At 42.6% G+C, this 21506-nt stretch overlaps 1 protein-coding gene, 3 long non-coding RNA genes and 1 other non-coding gene across 15 annotated transcripts in view; 3 read left to right on the top strand and 2 right to left on the bottom strand.

Annotated features, from left to right (window-relative positions):
* Positions 1-652: 652 nt before the first annotated feature.
* LOC118375528 (U1 spliceosomal RNA) lies at positions 653-816 on the bottom strand. Its single transcript, XR_004823830.1, has one exon. It is a non-coding gene; the product is annotated as a U1 spliceosomal RNA (small nuclear RNA).
* A 2526-nt stretch (positions 817-3342) lies between these two features.
* On the top strand, positions 3343-7240 carry LOC127925515 (uncharacterized). The gene is made up of 2 exons (XR_008121135.1): positions 3343-5567; positions 6912-7240. It is a non-coding gene; the product is annotated as an uncharacterized LOC127925515 (long non-coding RNA).
* A 2210-nt stretch (positions 7241-9450) lies between these two features.
* The window catches only part of LOC127925514 (NACHT, LRR and PYD domains-containing protein 1 homolog), a 28478-nt gene continuing 16422 nt past the window's right edge, over positions 9451-21506 (top strand). The window contains exons 1-9 of one of the 6 annotated variants that reach the window (XM_052510471.1): positions 9506-9525; positions 11773-12147; positions 12972-13142; positions 16979-17166; positions 18699-18736; positions 19591-19655; positions 19788-20002; positions 20191-20447; positions 20594-20719. In XM_052510471.1, coding sequence (XP_052366431.1) covers positions 12979-13142; positions 16979-17166; positions 18699-18736; positions 19591-19655; positions 19788-20002; positions 20191-20447; positions 20594-20719 — 1053 coding nt within the window. In that variant the 5' untranslated portion in view covers positions 9506-9525; positions 11773-12147; positions 12972-12978. Of the gene's footprint in view, positions 9526-11772; positions 12148-12971; positions 13143-16930; positions 17167-18698; positions 18737-19590; positions 19656-19787; positions 20003-20190; positions 20448-20593; positions 20720-21506 lie in introns of all 6 variants that reach the window. The other 5 variants (XM_052510472.1, XM_052510470.1, XM_052510474.1 and 2 more) reach the window with 5 other exon arrangements.
* LOC127925517 (uncharacterized) lies at positions 13529-15452 on the top strand. 6 transcript variants are annotated; one of them, XR_008121142.1, is made up of 3 exons: positions 13529-13704; positions 14001-14054; positions 14838-15452. It is a non-coding gene; the product is annotated as an uncharacterized LOC127925517 (long non-coding RNA). The 6 variants fall into 6 exon arrangements; XR_008121140.1 differs by having other exon boundaries at positions 14811-15452; XR_008121141.1 differs by having other exon boundaries at positions 14784-15452.
* Positions 16567-17162, bottom strand: LOC127925516 (uncharacterized). Its single transcript, XR_008121136.1, has 3 exons — positions 17110-17162; positions 16966-17013; positions 16567-16889 (listed from the first exon to the last, which is right to left on the bottom strand). It is a non-coding gene; the product is annotated as an uncharacterized LOC127925516 (long non-coding RNA).

The following is a 21506-nucleotide window of genomic DNA, read 5'->3' as shown; positions in this document are numbered from 1 at the left end:
GTTATATTGTAATTACTTCCCCACCATGGCCTATTTATTGCCCTGTGTCCCTTATCTTACCTCATTTACACTCACTGTAAATAGACTTTTTGTTTTCTTTTGTTCTACTGTATGACTGTATGGTTTGTCTATTCCATGTGTAACTCTGTGCTGTTGTTTGTGTCGAACTGCTTTGCTTTATCGTGGCCAGGTCTCAGTTGTAAATGAGAACTTGTTCTCAACTAGCCTACCTGGTTAAATAAAGGTGAAATAAAAAACTAAATAAATTTGCCGAGTTATACACATTTTAAAACTATGTCGATCGTTATGTTACAATGAGCAGTAATATTTTGTTTATTGTGGGTTTAAATTACAAACTGTCATATTAATTACTTAGTTATCTAGCAAATAAAAGACCTCAATCCAGATTACGTCTGAGGACGCAAAAAAGTAGGCCTTTTCCTTGACATTATCAGGACATGAAAGACATAATCACCGGAGCTACAATAACAGATTTTGGGGTTATCAGAAACAAAATGTATCTCTGAGACTATTGTTTATCTTTTAAATAGACCCTAAATTCTATATATATCCATTAATAAGGGGAAAAATTGTCATTTCATTAGATCTCATCACAAATCCCGATAATAATCTTTATTTTTAACATCAAGATCAGGGGAGAGCGCGAACGCAGTCCCCCACTACCATAAATTATGCAATCGAGATTTCCACATTTGAGAAATTCGCAGGGGTCAGCACAGCCGGAGTGCAATGGCTGAGCCTCGCCCTGGGTGAACCGCCTTCTTGATCACGGTGTCTCCCTTGCCAGGTAAGTATGAGTTGTACACGTTGGTAGAGGAGCACTCATTCTAGGACAAAGGTGTTTGACTCACGGTTACCACTTCTACTACTGATATACCACATCATATTGAAGAAGGTTTAATGTCGTTTACGAATACAATTGCGGACAAGGCGAAGGAAAAGCGATGCACGTTGTTTTACTATATTATATCACTGTCCGACTGTTTTCCCATCATGCAACACGGTAGAAATTCTATATACATTGAATTTATTTTCTAAATGTCCGTCTATATTATCACATTCATTGGTGAACAACTGTAGCCTAATATATTTGACAGTATTCAGAGATCGCAAGTAAACAATTCAACTTGAAAAAAATGGGGGGAATGTTTATCCGACTTGGTCGCTCAGGAGACAAAACCAGATGACGTCAGACGTATGGAAGACATGTGACTTGAGGTCGTAGGAAGAGGAAGGAGACAGCGCTGCGTCTATGTGACCAACAAGCGCTGTAAGGCTACTACTATATACTGTGTGTGTATATATATATATTGTTCCTGATTGCTTGGTAGAGTGTAAACAACACAAAATAAATTATAGGTGCACCAGAGAGTTGACGTGTACTAATGATTTAAAAAATATATATATTATTTAGGCCATTGTATACAAGAGAATGCTTGAATGTATTTAAATGCAGGACTAGTAGGCTGTGTGATGAAATGAAGTAATAGTAAGGACTAATTGATAACAGGCCAGAAAGCTGAACGACACCAGCATAATGACATACTAGAGAGTCTGCTCCAATGAAGAACAACAAATGGTACACGTCTTTTATAAAGGGCTACAGCAAAGCAAAATAAAAAATAAGTGTCAATAGGTTACAAGGTCATTAGGGTCACATGATCAAGGTGGGGGGGTGCGGGAGGGAGAAATTTCTTGGTCAACAATCTACACAAAGTACACTAATGTCAAATAATATATATAAATATATATATATATTTAGATAGAAATTAAATACGTAAAATAGTGTTTCCATAAGTATTCAGCCCCCTGAGTCAATACTGAGAAACACCTTTGGCAGTCATTACAGCTGGGAGTCTTCCTGGGTAAGTCTCTAAGAGTCATTACAGCTGGGAGTCTTCTTGGGTAAGTCTCTAGGAGTCATTACAGCTGGGAGTCTTCTTGGGTAAGTCTCTAGGAGTCATTACAGCTGGGAGTCTTCTTGGGTAAGTCTCTAAGAGTCATTACAGCTGGGAGTCTTCTTGGGTAAGTCTCTAAGAGTCATTACAGCTGGGAGTCTTCTTGGTTAAGTGTCTAGGAGTCATTACAGCTGGGAGTCTTCTTGGGTAAGTCTCTAAGAGTCATTACAGCTGGGAGTCTTCTTGGTTAAGTGTCTAGGAGTCATTACAGCTGGGAGTCTTCTTGGGTAAGTCTCTAAGAGTCATTACAGCTGGGAGTCTTCTTGGTTAAGTGTCTAGGAGTCATTACAGCTGGGAGTCTTCTTGGGTAAGTCTCTAAGAGTCATTACAGCTGGGAGTCTTCTTGGGTAAGTCTCTAAGAGACATTACAGCTGGGAGTCTTCTTGGGTAAGTCTCTAAGAGCTTTACACACCTGGATTGTACAATATTAGCCCATTATTATTTTCATACTTCTTCAAGCTCTTGTCATGGTAATGGCCGTAATGCAATAACAAAACATTATAATGCTACTTTTAACAATGATAGTAATAACACTATTAATTCATAATATATATTTGTATATTTGTCATTGATAAAGAAACTTGAATTGTGCTATTTGTCCTCTCTTTGTTGCTATGTTTTTATTGTTACTCATCAAACCTCGACTGAGTGAGCCAATCAAACCTTTTGTTTGTATTCAATATCTGACACTACCACCTCTATTCAATATCTGACACTACCAACCCTACTCAATATCTGACACTACCACCTCTATTCAATATCTGACACTACCACCTCTATTCAATATCTGACACTACCACCTCTATTCAATATCTGACACTACCACCTCTATTCAATATCTGACACTACCACCTCTATTCAATATCTGACACTACCACCTCTATTCAATATCTGACACTACCGCCTCTATTCAATATCTGACACTACCGCCTCTATTCAATATCTGACACTACCGCCTCTATTCAATATCTGACACTACCGCCTCTATTCAATATCTGACACTACCACCTCTATTCAATATCTGACACTACCACCTCTATTCAATATCTGACACTACCCCTCTATTCAATATCTGACACTACCACCTCTATTCAATATCTAACACTACCACCTCTATTCAATATCTGACACTACCACCTCTATTCAATATCTGACACTATCACCTCTATTCAATATCTGACACTACCACCTCTATTCAATATCTGACACTACCACCTCTATTCAATATCTGACACTACCACCTCTATTCAATATCTGACACTACCATTCAATATCTGACACTCTATTATTCAATATCTGACACTACCACCTCTATTCAATATCTGACACTTCCACCTCTATTCAATATCTGACCTTGCGCCTCTATTCAATATCTGACCTTGCGCCTCTATTCAAGCTCCAACCGAGATAGTAGAGCTGCGCATCGATTTGACTGGTGTCGTAACGCAGCCGTGTTCCTGCCTCTGACTGCCATCGTCCTCACAGAGCCCAGCCTAACTTCTCCAGTCCGGCAACACTACTGCTGTACCTCGGAGTGAAGCCGCTTTTTGAGCATCAAACCAGCAGACTAATCCACTAGCATAACCATCACCCTGATTCCTCTGTCCTCTTTTGTTAAATATCATAATATCATCATATAGCGTAACGACCCTGGGTTTATAAGCGTGGATAGCGACTCTCTGCTTGAGTATGCTTTTGGGGCACAGCGATAGCGCGCTGGTCATTGGGCTAGAAGGTCGAGGGTTCGAGTCCTGCTCCCTGCCTGTTTCATTACGTCTCATTTTAATATCGTTATATTTCTGTGCTACAGAAATGATCTGACAGTTCCAAACTCAATCAGAAGCTTTTCTAAATTTTATTCAAGTAGTATAATTGTCATTTGCAAGTACCTATTAAAAGTAATATATTGGAATTATTATTTGAAGCTCTCTCACATATAGTAGGTCTACATAGCACACAGAGGTAGACAGTTTAACAGTCACACGGAACAAATAAAACCTGTATAAAATCCTCTATGACGTCCTTTCTTTTCTTCGTGTTCAGCTCCAGGTTGTTTCCGCTGCACATCGCTGTTAGACACTGCGCTTCTTGTCTGTCTATAGGCTGTCTCGTCGTTGCTATTGACGACACTTATGACGTTTTTAGTCTCACAATGGATTCTGAGGACCCCCTTTTATTATAGTGCTGTGATAATACAAACATACAGCCTCCTTAATATCTAAACTTATTATTTGAATGACTGAAGACGGAGAGTTCTGCATGAAAGATGTATTTTATTATTGGCAGGGACGTGGCACACAACCATTGGTTTATGCAATGTAGCGTGTCAATTGTAGGCGGCCTCATAAGAATTCAGTGGGCTGGGCTGCAGAGGAGCTCAGCATTTCTTCCGAATCTCTCTCTCCCCTCGGTGTTTGGGGTGTAGTTCACAATGGGAGCCGAGACTACCGCACGGTGGAAGTAGAGAGACGCCGATGAAGTGTGTATCAGTCATTGCTGGTGGCTGGCAGCGACGGCAGAGCAGAGCGTGACATGCCAGTGTTTTTTCCTGAGGGGATGTGTTTTCTTGGTCTTGGATCCACGGAGTGATGGCAGAATGTTCCATTTATTTTATGGATCTTTCTTATTTCTGCCACCATGGCATGATCCAGAGCAGGGCGGTGTAACTGGGTGATTCAAAATCACGGTTATAGTGATCGGAAGAGACACGGAGGATTTTGCAACAAGTGCAAGTAGGAAAACCGTCATGACACCTTTCCCCTTCATAATCAACGCAGTTCTCTCTGGCAGTGTTCAAGCCTCAGCAGCAGTCAATCGGAGTGTTTCTGGCTTCTGGCTGATTTGTTCTTCTGATGATCACGGTTGGCAGCTCCCTTCTGGTTTCGTTTTACAGCTCAGAGTATCAGTGAGTAGTGCTGGTTATATAGGGACTTGTATTTCCAACCACTTACATCGGTTTTATCCAACCGAGGTCGTTTTGTCCAGCCGGTGCATTATATCCGACCGAGGCTTTATATTCAACCGAGGCCGTTAATATCCAACCGAGGTCGTTTTGTCCAGCCGGCGCGTTATATCCGACCGAGGCCGTTTTTTCCAACCGAGGTTGTTTCTCAGTTTTTATTTTTATTATTATTTTTCCGAACATGACTCTAGTATTTAGTGAGATATAATATTGAAATGTGAAATTAAAGACATTACTATATTCTGGTTGGTTTGTTTCCGTTTTATTCAACAAAGTACCACGTTGTACACATAAGCATACATAGATACGGTTTCGGGCTGGAAATGAGTGAACCGATTCCAAGCTTTGACAAGTTTAGAAATAACAGTCACGGGGAGATGTTCACTCTTGCACGGTCGCTGACAGACTGAGGGTGTTTTGGGTCTGGGACTATGAACGGGGCGGAGCTACCGCAGCTATCCAATCATAGCTGACTGGTACATTCCACCACGCCTCTATTATCCGAACATGACTCTGGTATGCAGCTACGGCTGAGCTATCCAACAGTGGCCGATACAGATATCCACTGCCGGCTGACTCGTCCAACCATGGCTGTATTCTGAAGTGTCCAACCGAGAGCTGGAGAGGTGCCAAGTTCATGTAGGGAAAGCCCCTGGCACTTCTCAGTTTCGGGTAGTGGAGGCTCAGGACGGCTCTGCTTCGTGTAGAGGAAGCCCCTGGGAATTGATTACACGTAAGACTTGTGCTGTTTCATATTGTCATACTCTCCTTTCCTAAGTTTATATTCTGTCCATGACGGAGGTGATATAATATTGAAATGTGAAAATAAAGACATGACTATATTCTGGTTGGTATTTTTTACATTTATTAATCAAAGCGCATTGTACACATAATCAAACATATACGGTTTTGGGCTGGGATGGAAATGAGTGAACCGATTTCAAGCTTTGACAAGTTTAGAAATAACAGTCACGGGGAGATGTTCACTCTTGCACGGTCGCTGACAGACTGAGAGTGTTTTGGGTCTGGGACTATGAACGGGGCGGAGCTACCGCAGCTATCCAATCATAGCTGACTGGTACATTCCACCACGCCTCTATTATCCGAACATGACTCTAGTATGCAGCTACGGCTGAGCTATCCAACAGTGGCCGAGACAGATATCCACTGCCGGATGACTCGTCCAACCATGGCTGTATTCTGAAGTGTCCAACCGTGGCTCTGTTATTTATTCCTAACCTACAATGAATCTCGAGAGCTGGAGAGGCGCCAAGTTCATGTAGGGAAAGCCCCTGGCACTTTTCGGGTTCGGGCTGGGATCGAAATGAGTGAAACGACTTCAAGCTTTGACAACTTTGAAATAGTAGCCAGGGCAGAAGTTCACTCTGGCACTGAGTGTAGTGGAGGCTCAGGACGGCTCTGCTTCGCGTAGAGGAAGACCCTGGAGATTGACTACAGATAAGACTTGTGCTGTTTCATATTGTCATACTCTGCTTTCCTAAGTTTATATTCTGTCCATGACGGAGGTGATATAATATTGAAATGTGAAAATAAAGACATGACTATATTCTGGTTGGTATTTTTTCCATTTTATTAATCAAAGCGCATTGTACACATAATCATACATAGATACGGCTTTGGGATGGGATGGAAATGAGTGAACCGATTTCAAGCTTTGACAAGTTTAGAAAAACAGTCACGGGGAGATGTTCACTCTTTACACGGTCGCTGACAGACTGAGAGCGTTTTGGGTCTGGGACTATGAACGGGGCGGAGCTACCGCAGCTATCCAATCATAGCTGACTGGTACATTCCACCACGCCTCTATTATCCGAACATGACTCTAGTATGCAGCTACGGCTGAGCTATCCAACAGTGGCCGATACAGATATCCACTCCCGGCTGACTCGTCCAACCATGGCTGTATTCTGAAGTGTCCATTTCTAACCTACAACTCGAGAGCTGGAGAGGTGCCAAGTTCATGTAGGGAAAGCCCCTGGCACTTCTCAGTTTCGGTCTGGAATCGAAATGAGTCAAAAGACTTCAAACTTTGAGAACTTTGAAATAGTAGCCAGGGGAGAAGTTCACTCTGGCACTGAGTTCGTGAAGTGGAGGCTCAGGACGGCTCTGCTTCACGTAGAGGAAGCCCTGGAAATTGAGTACACACTAAACTTGTTCTTTAAAAAAAAAAATGTTATGTTTTCATACTGTCATACTCTGCCTCCCTAAGTGTATATTACTGTCCATGAGCGAGTGATATAATATTGAAATGTGAAAATAAAGACATGACTATATTCTGGTTGGTTTGTTTCCGTTTTTTCAACAAAGCACCACATTGTACACATGCTTAAGCATACATTGATTTAAAAAAAAAAAAAAAATTTTTTAATTTTTATTTTCATTTCACATTCAAATACAATTACAAATTCAGTGCATAACATGGATACTTACAAACAGTATCAAAAAGTACCGTAACAATATAAGAATATCAAAACTCCTAGAAAAAAGTGCTGTTCTGCAGATACGGTTACGGGCTGGGATGGAAATGAGTGAAAGACTTCAAGCTTTGACAATTTTAGAAATAACAGTCATGGGAGATGTTCACTCTTGCACGGTCGCTGACAGACTGAGAGTGTTTTGGGTCTGGGACTATGAACGGGGCGGAGCTACCGCAGCTATCCAATCATAGCTGACTGGTACATTCCACCACGCCTCTATTATCCGAACATGACTCTGGTATGCAGCTACGGCTGAGCTATCCAACAGTGGCCGATACAGATATCCACTCCCGGCTGACTCGTCCAACCATGGCTGTATTCTGAAGTGTCCAACCGTGGCTCTGTTATTTATTCCTAACCTACAATAAATCTCGAGAGCTGGAGAGGCGCCAAGTTCATGTAGGGAAAGCCCCTGGCACTTTTCGGGTTCGGGCTGGGATCGAAATGAGTGAAACGACTTCAAGCTTTGACAACTTTGAAATAGTAGCCAGGGGAGAAGTTCACTCTGGCACTGAGTGTAGTGGAGGCTCAGGACGGCTCTGCTTCGCGTAGAGGAAGCCCCTGGAGATTGACTACAGATAAGACTTGTGCTGTTTCATATTGTCATACTCTGCTTTCCTAAGTTTATATTCTGTCCATGACGGAGGTGATATAATATTGAAATGTGAAAATAAAGACATGACTATATTCTGGTTGGTATTTTTTACATTTATTAATCAAAGCGCATTGTACACATAATCAAACATATACGGTTTTGGGCTGGGATGGAAATTAGTCAAACGATTTCAAGCTTTGACAAGTTTAGAAAAACAGTCACGGGAGATGTTCACTCTTGCACGGTCGCTGACAGACTGAGAGCGTTTTGGGTCTGGGACTATGAACGGGGCGGAGCTACCGCAGCTATCCAATCATAGCTGACTGGTACATTCCACCACGCCTCTATTATCCGAACATGACTCTAGTATGCAGCTATGGCTGAGCTATCCAACAGTGGCCGATACAGATATCCACTCCCGGCTGACTCGTCCAACCATGGCTGTATTCTGAAGTGTCCAACCGAGAGCTGGAGAGGTGCCAAGTTCATGTAGGGAAAGCCCCTGGCACTTCTCAGTTTCGGTCTGGAATCGAAATGAGTCAAACGACTTCAAGCTTTGACAACTTTGAAATAGTAGCCAGGGAGAAGTTCACTCTGGCACTGAGTTCGTGTAGTGGAGGCTCAGGACGGCTCTGCTTCGCGTAGAGGAAGACCCTGGGAATTGATTACACGTAAGACTTGTGCTGTTTCATGTTGTCATACTCTCCTTTCCTAAGTTTATATTCTGTCCATGACGGAAGTGATATAATATTGAAATGTGAAAATAAAGACATGACTATATTCTGGTTGGTATTTTTACATTTATTAATCAAAGCGCATTGTACACATAAGCAAACATATACGGTTTTGGGCTGGGATGGAAATTAGTCAAACGATTTCAAGCTTTGACAAGTTTAGAAAAACAGTCACGGGAGATGTTCACTCTTGCACGGTCGCTGACAGAATGAGAGCGTTTTGGGTCTGGGACTATGAACGGGGCGGAGCTACCGCAGCTATCCAATCATAGCTGACTGGTACATTCCACCACGCCTCTATTATCCGAACATGACTCTAGTATGCAGCTACGGCTGAGCTATCCAACAGTGGCCGATACAGATATCCACTGCCGGCTGACTCGTCCAACCATGGCTGTATTCTGAAGTGTCCAACAACCCATCCTATCATGTTACCACAACAACAGAGAAATGACCGTCTAGTGTCCTCCTGCCAAACCTGGTTGTTGTCACACTGCCCTCTCCTGGTAGCACTGCAAAACATCACTCAATCAAATCCTGAAATAAAATATAAATCCACTTTTACCAGAAAATCACATTATATGGGCTGAATACTTACATGAAGTGTATGGAGACTTTACATGACATAAATATGAATATATAAAATAAACTTATACGTGTTAAACCCGCCCACTGTGTTGAAACAGGAAGTACATTTATAAGGAAGTAGATGAATAGATAAATGGACACCACCGGCCGAATAAAACATGTTTCTGAGGTTTGTAGCTTTCTTTTACAATGTTATGTAGAGACGTGTTTTTGTAGAAGTTAGGCCATCGCAGAGAAAGGTGATTTAGGGTGTAAGACATCCGCAGAATTCTTATAGTATTACATTACTGATTTCAACTTTCAATAATGATATTTTTAGGCTTCCTTACATTGATGCTGATTCATATTGATTATGTTATATTATAGGCTACAGGGCTATGCGGTAGGGTATGGGGCTATGAGGTAGGGTATGGGCGATTGTCTGCACAAGATCGCGATTATAATTTATTTAAATAAACTGTAAAAATGCACCCATTTTTTTTCTCCACAATTTCGTGGCATCCAATTGGTAGTTAGTCTTGTCTCATCGCTGCATCTCCCGTATGGACTCCGGAGAAGCGAATGCCGAGAGTCGTGCGTTCTCCGTAATCACAACCCAGCCAAGCCTGAAATTTCCGTCCTTAACTATTTTCCGGCAAAAATATAACTGCCAAAGGGGCGGAGTTAGCCTGCAGAGTTCTGCCAAACTATCCAGGTCTGTGACCAAACCATTTGAGCTTCTACTTTAAAAAATCCACCTTTCCAGAAACAAGTCTCTCACGGTTGCAGCCTGCTATTGACCTCCTCCTGCCCCCAGCTGTGCCCTGGACACCATATGTGAATTGATTAACCCCCATCTATCTTCAAAGCTCGTGCTGTTAGGTGGCCTAAACGGGGACATGCTTAACACCCCGGCCATCCTACAATCTAAACATGATGCCCTCAATCTCACACAAATGATCAATGAATGTACCAGGTACAACCCCAAATCCGTAAACATGGGCACCCTCATAGATGTCATCCTTAACCAACCTGCCCTCCAAATACACCTCTGCTGTCTTCAACCAGGATCTCAGCGATCAAATCACATTTTATTTGTCACATACACATGGTTAGCAGATGTTAATGCGAGTGTAGCGAAATGCTTGTGCTTCTAGTTCCGACAATGCAGTAATATCCAACGAGTAATCTAACCTAACAATTTCACAACAATGACCTTATACACACAAGTGTAAAGGAATGAATAAGAATATGTACATAAAGATATATGAATGACTGATGGTATAGAGTGGCAGAGGCAAGATGCAGTAGATGGTATAGAGTACAGTATATACATATGAGATGAGTAATGTAGGGTATGTAAACATTATATAAGTGTCATTGTTTAAAGTGTCTCGTGATATATTACATCAAGATGGCAATATGCAGTAGATGGTATAGAGTACAGTATATATATATGAGATGAGTAATGTAGGGTATGTAAACTTATATAAGTGGCTAGTGATACATTTATTACATCCATTTTTCCATTATTAAAGTGGCTGGAGTTGAGTCAGTATGTTGGCAGCAGCCACTCAATGTTAGTGGTGGCTGTTTAACAGTCTGATGGCCTTGAGATAGAAGCTGTTTTTCTGTCTCTCGGTCCCTGCTTTGATGCACCTGTACTGACCTCGCCTTCTGGATGATAGCGGCGTGAACAGGCAGTGGCTCGGGTGGTTGTTGTCCTTGATGATCTTTTTGGCCTTCCTGTGACATCGGGTGGTGTAGGTGTCCTGCAGGGCAGGTCATTTGCCCCAGGTGATGCGTTGTGCAGACCTCACTACCCTCTGGAGAGCCTTACGGTTATGGGTAGAGCAGTTGCCATACCAGGCGGTGATACAACCCGACAGGATGCTCTCGATTGTGCATCTGTAAATGTTTGTGAGTGTTTTTGGTGACAAGCTGAATTTCTTCAGCCTCCTGAGGTTGAAGAGGCGCTGCTGTGCCTTCTTCACCATGCTGTCTGTGTGGTTGGACCATTTTAGTTTGTCCGTGATCTGTACTCTGAGGAACTTAAAACGTTCTACATTCTCCACTACTGTCTCGTCGTTGTTGGTAATCAAGCCTACCGCTGTAGAATTTAGGAAGCCTTGTTTTCAGATTAGCTTTGTTAAAATCCACAGCCACAACAAATGCAGCCTCAGGATATGTGGTTTCCAGTTTACATAGAGTCAAATGAAGTTCATTCAGGGCCATCGATGTGTCTGCTTGAGGGGGGGATATAATGTGTCTGTGTTTATAATCAACAAGAATTCTGTAGGTAGAGAATGCGGTTGGCATTTGATTGTGAGGAATTCTAAGTCAGGTGAACAGAAGGAATTGAGTTCCTGTATGTTGTTATGATCACACCACATCTCGTTAATCATAAGGCATACACCCCCGCCCTTCTTCTTACCAGAAAGATGCTTGTTTCTGTCGGCGCAATGCGTGAAGAAACCAGCTGGCTGTACCGACTCCGATAGTGTATCTTGAGTGAGCCGTGTTTCCGTGAAACAAAGAACGTTACAGTCTCTGACGTCTCTCTGGAAGGCTCCCCTTGCACGGATTTCATCAACCTTGTTGTCAAGAGACTGGACATTGGTGAGTATTATGGTCTGGAGTGGAGCGCGATGTACCCGTCCCGTCTCCGGAGCCTGACCAGAAGACCTCTCCGTCTGCCCCTTCTACGGCCTCGTTGTTTTGGGTCGCCGGCTGGGATCCGATCCATTGTCCTGGGTCGTGGGCAAAACGGAGGATCCGCTTTTGGAAAGTCATATTCCTGGTCGTAATGATGGTGAGTTGACGTTGCTCTTATATCCAATAGTTCCTCCCGACTGTATGTGATAAAACCTAAGATTACCCGGGGTAACAATGTAAGAAATAACACACATAAAAAAAAAAAAATACTGCATAGTTTCCTAGGAACGAGAAGAGAAGCGAGGCGGCCATCTCTGTCGGTGCCTCATTGCCTGCGTCCGTAATGGGTCTGCGGTCAAACGACCACCCCTCATCACTGTCAAACGCTCCCTAAAACACTTCAGCGAGCAGGCCTTTCTGGATTCCTTCCTTCCTGGAAGGATATTGATCTCATCCCATCAGTAGATGATGCCTGGTTATTCTTTAAAAGTGCTTTCCTCACCATCTTAAATAAGCATGCCCCATTCAAAAAAATGTAGAACCAGGAACAGATATAGCCCTTGGTTCAATCCAGACCTGACTGCTCTTGACCAGCACAAAAAAAAAAAGCATTAGCATCGAATAGCCCCCGCGATATGCAACTTTTCAGGGAAGTTAGGAACCAATACACACAGGCAGTTAGGAAAGCAAAGGCTAGCTTTTTCAAACAGAAATTTGCATCCTGTAGCACAAACGCCAAAATGTTATGGGACACTAAAGTCCATGGAGAATAAGAGTACTTCCTCCCAGCTGCCCACAGCACTGAGGCTAGGAAACACTGTCGCCACCGATTAAATCCGTGATAATTGAGAATGTCAAAAAGGTTTTTTCTACGGCTGGCCATGCTTTCCACCTGGCTACCCCAACCCCGGTCCACAGCCCTGCACCCCTCCCCATAGCAACTTGCCCAAGCCTCCCCATTTCTCATTCACCCAAATCCAGATAGCTGATGAGTCTCTGTGGGGAGAGAGAGGAGGGGACCACTGCCTCTGAAATGAGTCTCTCTGGGGAGAGTGAGAAGAGAGGCACTGCCTCTAAGAGGAAGTATTCTGACCGAGAGGAAGGGGCCACACCCTCTAAAAAGAGTCTGCCTCAAGACACCAGTTCTAAGAGGTAAGAGATAAATTGTAAATATAGTTATTTTAAAGATATACAACTAATTTGAAGAGAAGTGTTTCCAAATGACATAAAATGTAGGCCTATATCATTACTTTAAAAAATCCTAGGACCAACTGCTAGCTAGGTTTCTATCCAACTGGTAACAGGCTATGTTTCTATCCAACTGGTAACAGGCTAGGTTTCTATCCAACTGGTAACAGGCTAGGTTTCTATCCAACTGGTAACAGGCTAGGTTTCTATCCAACTGGTAACAGGCTAGGTTTCTATCCAACTGCTAACAGGCTAGGTTTCTATCCAACCGGTAACAGGCTAGGTTTCTATCCAACCGGTAACAGGCTATGTTTCTATCCAACCGGTAACAGGCTAGGTTTCTATCCAACTGGTAACAGGCTAGGTTTCTATCCAACTGGTAACAGGCTAGGTTTCTATCCATCTGGTAACAGGCTAGGTTTCTATCCAACTGTTAACAGGCTAGGGTTCTATCCAACCGGTAACAGGCTAGGGTTCTATCCAACCGGTAACAGGCTAGGGTTCTATCCAACCGGTAACAGGCTATGTTTCTATCCAACCGGTAACAGGCTATGTTTCTATCCAACCGTAACAGGCTATGTTTCTATCCAACTGGTAACAGGCTATGTTTCTATCCAACTGGTAACAGGCTAGGTTTCTATCCAACTGGTAACAGGCTAGGTTTCTATCCAACTGGTAACAGGCTAGGTTTCTATCCAACTGGTAACAGGCTAGGTTTCTATCCAACTGGTAACAGGCTAGGTTTCTATCCAACTGTTAACAGGCTAGGTTTCTATCCAACTAGTAACAGGCTAGGTTTCTATCCAACCGGTAACAGGCTAGGTTTCTATCCAACCGGTAACAGGCTATGTTTCTATCCAACCGGTAACAGGCTATGTTTCTATCCAACCGGTAACAGGCTATGGTTTCTATCCAACTGGTAACAGGCTATGTTTCTATCCAACTGGTAACAGGCTAGGTTTCTATCCAACTGGTAACAGGCTAGGTTTCTATCCAACTGGTAACAGGCTAGGTTTCTATCCAACTGGTAACAGGCTAGGTTTCTATCCAACTGGTAACAGGCTAGGTTTCTATCCAACTGGTAACAGGCTAGGTTTCTATCCAACTGGTAACAGGCTAGGTTTCTATCCATCTGGTAACAGGCTAGGTTTCTATCCAACTGGTAACAGGCTAGGTTTCTATCCAACCGGTAACAGGCTAGGTTTCTATCCAACCGGTAACAGTCTATGTTTCTATCCAACCGGTAACAGGCTAGGTTTCTATCCAACTGGTAACAGGCTAGGTTTCTATCCATCTGGTAACAGGCTAGGTTCTATCCAACTGGTAACAGGCTAGGTTTCTATCCAACTGGTAACAGGCTAGGTTTCTATCCAACTGGTAACAGGCTAGGTTTCTATCCAACTGGTAACAGGCTAGGTTTCTATCCAACTGGTAACAGGCTAGGTTTCTATCCAACTGGTAACAGGCTAGGTTTCTATCCAACTGGTAACAGGCTAGGTTTCTATCCAACTGCTAACAGGCTAGGTTTCTATCCAACCGGTAACAGGCTAGGTTTCTATCCAACCGGTAACAGTCTATGTTTCTATCCAACCGGTAACAGGCTAGGTTTCTATCCAACTGGTAACAGGCTAGGTTTCTATCCAACTGGTAACAGGCTAGGTTTCTATCCAACTGGTAACAGGCTAGGTTTCTATCCAACTGGTAACAGGCTAGGTTTCTATCCAACTGGTAACAGGCTAGGTTTCTATCCAACTGGTAACAGGCTAGGTTTCTATCCAACTGGTAACAGGCTAGGTTTCTATCCAACTGGTAACAGGCTAGGTTTCTATCCAACTGGTAACAGGCTAGGTTTCTATCCAACTGGTAACAGGCTAGGTTTCTATCCAACTGGTAACAGGCTAGGTTTCTATCCAACTGGTAACAGGCTAGGTTTCTATCCAACTGGTAACAGGCTAGGTTTCTATCCAACTGGTAACAGGCTAGGTTTCTATCCAACTGGTAACAGGCTAGGTTTCTATCCAACTGGTAACAGGCTAGGGTTCTATCCAACTGGTAACAGGCTAGGTTTCTATCCAACTGGTAACAGACTAGGGTTCTATCCAACTGGTAACAGGCTAGGGTTCTATCCAACTGGTAACAGGCTAGGGTTCTATCCAACTGGTAACAGGCTAGGGTTCTATCCAACTGGTAACAGGCTAGGTTTCTATCCAACTGGTAACAAGCTAGGTTTCTATCCAACTGGTAACAGGCTAGGTTTCTATCCAACTGGTAACAGGCTAGGTTTCTATCAACTGGTAACAGGCTAGGTTTCTATCCAACTGGTAACAGGCTAGGGTTCTATCCAACTGTTAACAAGCTAGGGTTCTATCCAACTGGTAACTGGTTTCTATCCACTGTTAACAGGCTAGGGTTCTATCCAACTGGTAACAGGCTAGGTTTCTATCCAACTGGTAACAGGCTAGGGTTCTATCCATCTGGTAACAGGCTAGGGTTCTATCCAACTGGTAACAGGCTAGGTTCTATCCAACTGGTAACAGGCTAGGTTTCTATCCAACTGGTAACAGGCTAGGTTTCTATCCAACTGGTAACAAGCTCGGTTTCTATCCAATCCCACATATTTCAATGATGACAAAACCCTGTGAGTTTGTCGTCACACATTGAGATTCGTGGATGAGCAGAGACTATGTAAAGTAGAGAATCCCATACAGTGAATGAGCAGAACAGAGACGATGTAAAGTAGAGAATCCCATACAGTGAATGAGCAGAGACTATGTAAAGTAGAGAATCCCATACAGTGAATGAGCAGAGACTATGTAAAGTAGAGAATCCCATACAGTGAATGAGCAGAGACTATGTAAAGTAGAGAATCCCATACAGTGAATGAGCAGAGACTATGTAAAGTAGAGAATCCCATACAGTGAACAGCCTCACTGTAATGTCAGTCTCACTCTAACCACTAGAGGGCATCAGAACCTGTTGTGCAGTGTTTTGGGGGGGTGTAACTCATGATACCTGGTGACTTCACATCTCTCGGTGCTTTCATCAAGATAACCAATGTCACCATCAGTATTGCTTTTATCAAAGTTGACATAGGGGGGTTATGTCACATTTACATAATTTAGCATATGCTCTTCCCCGGTGGGAGTCGAACCCACAACCCTGACATTTCAAGCACCGTGCTCTTCCAACTGAGCTACACAGGGCCACATTTTGAAGTTGACATAGTATGTTATGTCACATTTGACAATGCACCCTACATAGGGAGCTGTTCTGTCACCCTTTGTACACACTTTGTATTGCTTATGAAGACTGTATGTATGCTATATCAAGCCATTGTAAGTTGTATTTAGTTTATTCACAGTCTATCCTTCTGCTTTACCAACACCAGAGACCATGGTGGAGAGAGTTGTATCAAGTCTGGACCTGAGGACACCAGAGACCATGGTGGAGAGAGTTGTATCGAGCCTGGACCTGAGGACACCAGAGACCATGGTGGAGAGAGTTGTATCGAGCCTGGACCTGAGGACACCAGAGACCATGGTGGAGAGAGTTGTATCAAGCCTGGACCTGAGGACACCAGAGACCATGGTGGAGAGAGTTGTATCAAGCCTGGACCTGAGGACACCAGAGACCATGGTGGAGAGAGTTGTATCAAGTCTGGACCTGAGAACACCAGAGACCATGGTGGAGAGAGTTGTATCGAGCCTGGACCTGAGTGGTGGAGAGAGTTGGACTGGACCTGAGGACACCAGAGACCATGGTGGAGAGAGTTGGACCAAGCCTGGACCTGAGGACACCAGAGACCATGGTGGAGAGAGTTGTATCGAGCCTGGACCTGAGGACACCAGAGACCATGGTGGAGAGAGTTGTATCAAGCCTGGACCTGAGGACACCAGAGACCATGGTGGAGAGAGTTGTATCGAGCCTGGACCTGAGGACACCAGAGACCATGGTGGAGAGAGTTGTATCAAGTCTGGACCTGAGACATGTGAGTTCACTGATAATTGTTTTTAAATCAAAATAGTTTTAAAGCATTCATTATACTTGAGTCCCAGACAAGGAAAACAATAATGATCTATTTGGTCAAAACAAACTTAAAGGTAGAGACCGCAATATGACGTAGATGCACAACGTAAACAACATAGGGGTTCTTAAACTTTTTCAGCCTGGGACCCAAATTACAGATTGTGTTTTTCCTGGGACCCAAATTACAGATTGTGTGTTTTTCCTGGGACCCAAATTACAGATTGTGTTTTTCCTGGGACCCAAATTACAGATTGTGTGTTTTTCCTGGGACCCAAATTACAGATTGTGTGTTTTTCCTGGGACCCAAATTACAGATTGTGTGTTTTTCCTGGGACCCAAATTACAGATTGTGTGTTTTTCCTGGGACCCAAATGACAGATTATGTGTTTTTCCTGGGACCCAAATGACAGATTGTGTTTTTTCTGGGACCCAAATTACAGATTGTGTTTTTCCTGGGACCCAAATTACAGATTGTGTGTTTTTCCTGGGACCCAAATTACAGATTGTGTGTTTTTCCTGGGACCCAAATTACAGATTGTGTGTTTTTCCTGGGACCCAAATTACAGATTGTGTTTTTTTCCTGGGACCCAAATTACAGATTGTGTTTTTCCTGGGACCCAAATTACAGATTGTGTTTTTCCTGGGACCCAAATGACAGATTATGTGTTTTTCCTGGGACCCAAATTACAGATTATGTTTTTCCTGGGACCCAAGTTTAGGAAAATATGCAACAATACATAAATATCGGTACATTTCATTGCCCTTATGCCTAAAACAAATAACAATTAAATTAAATACCCATTTAAAAATATTTTAATGTTAATTTTCCCCCATTTAAAACACTCTTACATATCTGTCTTGGTTGGAACTGTTTGCTGCTAACATACAATAAATCATTTTCATTCTGAACTGGAATAAACTGATTGATCACACAGGTGTAGACTAGAAAACACACACCGTCCTAATGAGAGGTGTGTGTGTCTTGTTGATGTTTTCAACAAGCAGGTCTATTCTGGGCTCCGTGTTTAACAGTGCAACACTGAGGTCATACTCAACCTTGAGACTGTTTCTGTACTTGTGTTTTTAAGTATGTCAAGAGTTCAGAACCCTGACTCACCACGTAGGTATGTGGAGCCAAACTGGAACAGAACCTCTACTGTTTCCTCAGTCAGGCAGGAGACCGCTTCCTGTTGTCGATGACTGTTTGCCTCAACAACAACAAAAAATCTTCCTTCGATCAGTTTATTCCAGTTCAGAATACAAATTATTACTTGTATTTGAACTGCAACAGTTCCAGACCAGAACGATGTTTCCTGCTTCCACAAACATTCATTAATATAACACTAATGTCAGATTAGGGTATGTTAATAATGAGTGTACATTCTGAGGCTGTTGCTCACTTAGATTCATTTTTATTACAAGTCTATTTAATAATTATTAATTCATTATTACATGAGATTGTCAGTTTTAAATAATAACTACTTTTGCCTTCAGTGATTCCTCAGAGCTGTAAGACTTGTGACCATGTTGAGGTAAGTCATTAGTCTCAGTTCGTACTTTTACATCTACATCAGCTGATATCTCAAAGTGCTGTATAGAAACCCAGCCTGAAACCCCAAACAGCAAGCAATGCAGGTGTAGAAGCACGGTGGCTAGGAAAAACTCCCTAGAAAGGCCAGAACCTAGGAAGAAACCTAGAGTGGAACCAGGCTATGAGGGGTGGCCAGTCCTCTTCTGGCTGTGCCGGGTGGAGATTATAACAGAACATGGCCGAGATGTTCAAATGTTCATAGATGACCAGCAGGGTCAAATAATAATAATAATCACAGTGGTTGTAGAGGGTGCAACAGGTCAGCACCTCAGGAGTAAATGTCAGTTGGCTTTTTCATAGCCGATCATTCAGAGTATCTCTACCGCTCCTGCTGTCTCTAGAGGGTTGAAAACAGCAAGAGTCCGGCACAGTCTCAAAGCCAGGTGTGTAGTGACCAACCATTCATACTGGGATATAGACAGTCCTGTGTTCTGCTTTATTAATATAAACACAGTCTCAAAGCCAGGTGTGTACTGACCAACCATTCATACTGGTATATAGACAGTCCTGTGTTCTGCTTGTAGGCATGCAGGATTTTAGCTGTTGTCATATTTTGTCATTAGACAGTTTAATTGATAAATCACCAGCATTCCATGTAACATTGAATAAATATATTTGATTAGTGACTTTGGTTAATGGTCCAGTTTCCCAGACACAGATTAAGCCTATTCCTGGAGCTTAAAGAACTTTCTATTGAAACTTCCATTGAGCATGCTTTTTAGTCCAGCACTAGACTCAATCTGTGTCCAGGAAACAGGCCCCATATGTATTACTGACATGCTTGTCCTTGTTCAGGACTCCACACACTGGCTTCAGATTGAACCCTTGACTTCCACTGTCCAGGGAGTGACAATGTTCAGGTAAAATAACTACTTTTAACATTTCATTCCACCTGCTAGTGTATTTCCCCATTACCTTTGGGAATAGTCTTCTAATCCAACCTCTCCATTTGACCATTGACCTTCTCTACCACATCTTGTTGTTGCCCTCAGACACAGGACACCCAAAGGGAGTTATGAGTGCACAGTGTCTGGGCTCCGCTGGCTGTGTGAGAGAGATGTCATTCTGAAGTATCACTTCAGGAACTGGGGACCCTACAGTCAACTTCTGAAAGACATGCAGTACACACAAGGTGGTCCATTGCTGGACATCACTATGGAGTTCGGTGAACTGGAGGAAGTTCATGTGCCACACTTTGTCTGTTTAGGTAAAACCATGTAGAAATAGTATTCAGAAAGACATTTCCATGTAACTGAGTTTCACTTCCTCAATTAATTTATAAACTATTCTGTGAGTTTGAGTTTACTGTGATCTGGTACCTCATATTCTTTGTGTTTCAGTTGGATGAATAATTCAATATTTGTCTTTCTGTCTCCTTTGTATTGTGTTGTTCAGGGACCAACCCTTCCCTGAGGAATGAGATGAAGATTCTTCATGTAGAGGAACATGGAGTGTCTTTAGAGGAAGTGCATGAGGTCACCAGATTCCATGTTAGGATTCTCCATCCCAAGTTCTCACCTATCGCTCTGATACTGAGATTACTGTCTTGGAACGTAGATGTCCACTGTGAGCTGATGCTCTATCTGACAGTGAAAAGGGAAACATTAATTTCTCGCCTGTACCTGTTCCCCTGGAACCCCGGCCAAATACAGGTGAGGGACCATTATTATAGAGATGACCTCAACTAACCACTGGTGCAGTTTATGTTGACACTCATTACGTGAAGATAAGTGTGTTGCTAGTTTTCTGAATAATGTTTGAATTAGACTGTACATTGACTGGCTGGGTCGTTTCGCAGGCTGTGGAACAACAGGAAAAGTCCTACGGGTCTTCAAGGTTTCTCATCTCCAGACCAGAGCGGTCCTTCAAACTATATAGTTTCTTCAGACTGAACATTCCCTGTTCTACCTCCATCAATCCACCGGTACAGTTTCAGTAGAATGAGAACATGTCTATCCATTGTTTCAGTAGAATGAGAACATGTCGTCTATCCATTGTTTCAGTAGAATGAGAACATGTCGTCTATCCATTGTTTCAGTAGAATGAGAACATGTCGTCTATCCATTGTTTCAGTAGAATGAGAACATGTCGTCTATCCATTGTTTCAGTAGAATGAGAACCATCCATTGTTTCAGTAGAATGAGAACATGTCGTCTGTTTCAGTAGAATGAGAACATGTCGTCTATCCATTGTTTCAGTAGAATGAGAACATGTCGTCTATCCATTGTTTCAGTAGAATGAGAACATGTCTATCCATTGTTTCAGTAGAATGAGAACGTGTCTATCCATTGTTTCAGTAGAATGAGAACATGTCTATCCATTGTTTCAGTAGAATGAGAACATGTCTATCCATTGTTTCAGTAGAATGAGAACATGTCGTCTATCCATTGTTTCAGTAGAATGAGAACATGTCTCTATCCATTGTTTCAGTAGAATGAGAACATGTCGTCTATCCATTGTTTCAGTAGAATGAGAACATGTCGTCTATCCATTGTTTCAGTAGAATGAGAACATGTCGTCTATCCATTGTTTCAGTAGAATGAGAACATGTCGTCTATCCATTGTTTCAGTAGAATGAGAACATGTCGTCTATCCATTGTTTCAGTAGAATGAGAACATGTCATCTATCCATTGTTTCAGTAGAATGAGAACATGTCTATCCATTGTTTCAGTAGAATGAGAACATGTCTATCCATTGTTTCAGTAGAATG

This window comes from Oncorhynchus keta, unplaced genomic scaffold, assembly GCF_023373465.1.
Source record: "Oncorhynchus keta strain PuntledgeMale-10-30-2019 unplaced genomic scaffold, Oket_V2 Un_contig_5688_pilon_pilon, whole genome shotgun sequence".
In the NCBI taxonomy this organism is placed as follows: Eukaryota; Metazoa; Chordata; class Actinopteri; order Salmoniformes; family Salmonidae; genus Oncorhynchus; species Oncorhynchus keta.
The sequence above is the reverse complement of the archived record's forward strand: the minus strand, read 5'-3'. Positions and strand labels throughout refer to the sequence as shown.